Below are 4,291 nucleotides of genomic sequence, written 5' to 3' on the forward strand. Positions count from 1 at the left end.
AGGGAGTTTGTCTCACGAAAGTGGCCCAAAAATAAACCTAATAATTTTAGAAAATATAAGATGGTCTTCTAAGGGGTAACTTGCAAAAGTAGAGCCCTTTGGGCGAAAATTTCGTCCGTTTTGCTCTATCTCTCACCGTTTAGGCGCTAGAGGGAGTTTCGATCACGAAAGTGGCCCAAAAATAAACATAACAAATTTAGAAAATATTGCAATATCCATCCATGGATGGTCTTCTAAGGGGTAACTTGTGAAAATAGTGCCCTTTGGGCTAAGCAGGCCCGGCCCGGCCCCTGCCGAACAGAGTTGCCGGCGGAGCGAAGTTGAGCTGTTTTTTGTTTTTTTTATCATGAATATTATTTGTTATTATTTCTTTCTGTTAGTTATTCCTCGTCATCAACTTTCCTCTCTCCCGTTTGCAAATAAGTGCCCGTTCCAAAAATGAGGAATAACCTTAACCGATTGAGAGTGTCAGCACTAAATTCCGTGCTGGCCACGCTTACAGCTCAGCCAGTCTAGAGTACTGCTCACACATTAAGATGTGCAGTCTACTTTTTGTTGGTTTGGAGTTGGATCAACATTATCTTAAAGTGGTATGGCCCTTAAGCACATTTCGGACACAACCCTTAAAATGAAATTTAAGTTTTTGTATGTTTTGTTATAAGAATTTGTATACGACTATATGCTGGTCAGTTCATATAGAACACCTGGGGTTGCAAATTTTCTTTGCAAGGTGCATGAGTCCATGAAAGTGAGAGTAGTCATTTGTGGTTAAGCAGTGGCCTTACGGGAACGCCCGTTATACACGCTGCTCAACTCAGTTCATATCTTGCTTATTTAATCATAAAGATCAATTTTCCTTGTATGCTATCGACGCAGAATTGAAAGACGAATCTATTAATAAGTTTTTCAACCGTCTCGAATTACTCCTCACAATGTAGTCTTTAAAAAATTCAGGTTCGATGGGCAGGCCGCAGCGGACTTTAATAAGGCAGCATGGAGCGCAGCCTTAACTTTAAAAGCAAATATCTCGTAGACCGTAAAAAGGACATTTCGGGTATACTGTTGTGTGCACGAAGGTTCAAAGAATATTTTCAGTGCAAAATACTGCATGATTAATTACTTGACCTTAAGGGCTATACATCTTTAAATATATATATAAAAAAGGCCGATTTTGTGACTGGGTTATGTGTGTAAAATTTAAACGAGCATGTTTATAGAAGTCTATATATTTTAAATTTTTAGCAAAGCGTTTATCACAAGCATTTTCAAAGCATAAATAACGTTGCAGCTCTAGAACTTTTCATTTAGAAAGCCTATAAATTAGTTAAATCTAAAATCAAAATAAATTATGTTGTTCAAGGTAGGATCAAATTGTCAAAAAAAGTTAGCAACTAAGACAACAACTCTTCATACAATACTATAAAATCATTTACACTGATAAATCAAGTGTTCAAACACTAAACACTACACAATAAAATACTGAAAAGTTTAACAAAAAGTGCTAACAAAACGTGAAAGCACCATATGCACACGAGTTTTATATATATTGTACAACAAAAATTTGGGCAGTACAGAATGAAATAGACACAAATTTTCCACGGCAAGAAAAGGTGTGAATCGGTACTATCATACACACAACTGCAGACATGCACAAACTACAGCCGGTCAAGCTTGAACCATATAGGCTTGTGATCGCTTATTACAGACTCAGTGATATAAGATTGAGCTGATGAATCATTACTAAAGCAGAGATCAATGAGTGTTCCGTTGTCTGTGGACACTTCAGTTTCATTGACCATGATCTGCAGCCCAAAATCACTCATGTATCCCAGCAAGGGAGAAGCAGCCGTCGCATCCTGCAGGTTGATGTTGAAATCGCCAACTACTGTTATCGCCTGCACCCCTCGCTCCTGGAGAGTCTGCATACAAGCCCCGAAATGCTGCCTGAAGTTTGACATAGTACTCAGCGGGGACCGGTGCAGAAACACGATCCCCGCCGTCCTTTGACCGGACACCAAGAGGCCGACAACATCGACGAAGGAGTGTAAGTGACCATCACGCCAAACGGTCACACTTGGCTCATGAAAAATAACTTCTACACGCCCGGTGAGCCCATGCCTGACGTACAGCGTCGTTCCAAAAGGGTGGCGCGTGGCCCTGATACAGTCCCTGCGATGCAGCAGTTCGAATCCAGGAATAGAGATGTCGTCCAGAGGCATTGTTCTAGTCTCGCACAGCATTATGATGTCTGATCTGGTATAGCTGAGGTCCTGCACAACGTGGCTGTGGTGCTTGTAAAGTGACACAATGTTATGAAACAACGCGACCAAGCCGTCGGCGTTTATATGGAGTTCAGGAAATTCGATGCTAAACTGAACCGCATTCTCTGGAAGCTCCAGCCGCTGGATCTCAATCAGGACTGAGTCGTTTGGGCCAGGTGGTGCAGGCCGTCGGTACGTCCCCTGAATGAAGAGACCCTGCAGAGCGGTGGCACGGCTCGTTCCCACGTAGAACGGGCGTCGCTCCATCCGCCGCTCCTCCCTCATAACCACAACAACAGCCCGCATGGTGCTTCCCTGACACTTCCAAACAGTCAAGGCCTTGCACACCACCAGTGGGAACTGTTTCCTTACAATCTTGAAAAGAGAACCTAACCGTGCAACGAAGGATCTCGACACGCGCTCAATTGGCGTCAGCCTGGCATCCACGCCATCCCTGGCCATAACGGCACTGTTGTCGGCCCGCGTTTGCCTACCAACAGACTCATCAGAGAACTCAATGTACAGGCGAATAGGAATGCGCTGACCGTCACCAGTGCGGCCCCACTGAATGTGCCGCAACGTTCCGCAGGACCCGTTGGTTAGGCCGTCAGGCGTCGCCAGGTTGACGGTGACCATGTATGGCGCCGAAACCCTTCCTTCCAGGTTTCGGGGCAGACCCTGCGTCTTGCTGATGGGCCAGTCCTGGACTCTCTCCAACTCACGCTGCCTAGCCCGCGCCGAGCCCTCGCCCAAGCATATGTCCATACTTGGACTTTGGCAGGACTCCGTGTCCAGGGTTCGCAGAAAATCTGCGTTAAAGTTGTCTACTTGGGCATTGGTTTCTACAATGACAAAAGCGTCACTGGGAGGGTAAATGCCCTGCTGCGCAAGCCTTGAAATCTCGCGGGACCGAAACATTTCGTCGTCCTGAATCGTTGTTTCCCCGGTAGGAATGCGGTTTAATGCCTCCGCATACTGGGTGTCCTCTTGCTGTCGCATGATCTGAGTGAGCCTGTAGAACTTAAATCGGTGCCAGAGACTTGAACCTGCGAGGACACCAATATCATCTCTGGGTGGGTCGAATATCCAAGCGTCTTTAACTGGTCGGAGCTGATTAAGGTCACCAAAGGTGATCACAGATCTGCCTGCAAATCAAAATATTGCTGTTAATGGGTCAGTCGATAAAAAATGGATTTTTAGCACTGGTTATACGAAATAGGTTACACCCTTAACAACAGAAAATGATCAACATATTGTTCAGTGATTCAGTGTAGTCTCTCTACAGACCACTGGACTGAAAATAACACCCGATTTGTCAAATTGATTCATGTTTAGGTTACAAATCGCATGTCATGACTGATATTAGTGTTCTTTAGTTAAAAAGGTTTGATTTGTGATTCCTCCGACGAAAATTGACGGACAAATCTGAGCAAAAGCTTTTTGGAAATCAGTATCACAATAACTACAAATTGAAACGGGAATTCGGTTATATCTTGTGTAACAGGAGCAAGTCAAATTATCTTTTTTTTTTTTTTGAAAAAAAACAAAAAATAGAAACTTTGAAAGTTGTTTTAATTCTGCCCCCTTATGTGGAGACATTTTTTTAAATCTCAAATGAGGAAATAATATACACCAGAAATCATCGCCCCTTAGGATAAGCACCACCGCCAGAATTGGTGCAGTGAAACAAAGTTTCTCTTTTGTTGTCAAGAGTAGGCGGAGACATGTGAAAAATTTATGAACTGAAGAGAAACTGACAGGGAAAGGAAGGACAAAATAGTACAAAGAGTGAAACATGAAGGGGAAAAAAGTCGCGGAAGTTTAAAGGTGGTACACATCGATAAATTACCTCCAAACGGCTCTTGACTGTTGAAAATCTGCCGAAGACGGGAGTCGATCTGGGCGAATGTCTCTCGGCCTACCATGGACACCTCGTCGATGATGAAGAGGCGGACGTGAGCCAGCTGAGTCCTTAGTGTGTTAAGCTCATCCGGTCCCAGAATCATGGTAGGGTTCTCTCGGAAGATCTT

The 4,291-nt window shown here is 44.0% G+C and overlaps 1 protein-coding gene across 1 annotated transcript; it reads right to left on the reverse strand.

Annotated features, from left to right (window-relative positions):
• Positions 1–1,206: 1,206 nt before the first annotated feature.
• On the reverse strand, positions 1,207–4,285 carry LOC113216168 (uncharacterized). Its single transcript, XM_026435915.2, has 2 exons — positions 4,111–4,285; positions 1,207–3,406 (listed from the first exon to the last, which is right to left on the reverse strand). The coding sequence occupies exons 1-2, from the start codon at positions 4,265–4,267 to the stop codon at positions 1,656–1,658; spliced, it is 1,908 nt and encodes a 635-aa protein (XP_026291700.2). The 5' UTR covers positions 4,268–4,285; the 3' UTR covers positions 1,207–1,655.
• Between the last annotated feature and the right edge of the window lie 6 nt (positions 4,286–4,291).

This window comes from Frankliniella occidentalis, unplaced genomic scaffold (genome assembly GCF_000697945.3).
Source record: "Frankliniella occidentalis isolate FOCC.00 unplaced genomic scaffold, Focc_3.1 Scaffold536, whole genome shotgun sequence".
NCBI lineage: Eukaryota > Metazoa > Arthropoda > Insecta > Thysanoptera > Thripidae > Frankliniella > Frankliniella occidentalis.

Bases quoted from the DNA above. Each gene is read 5' to 3' on its own strand.
- LOC113216168 (XM_026435915.2), bottom strand. From the start codon at position 4,267: ATGATTCTGGGACCGGATGAGCTTAACACACTAAGGACTCAGCTGGCT. The intron at 3,407-4,110 runs GTAATTTATCGA...TTTGATTTGCAG, and splicing joins CAGTCAAGAGCCGTTTGGAG to GCAGATCTGTGATCACCTTT.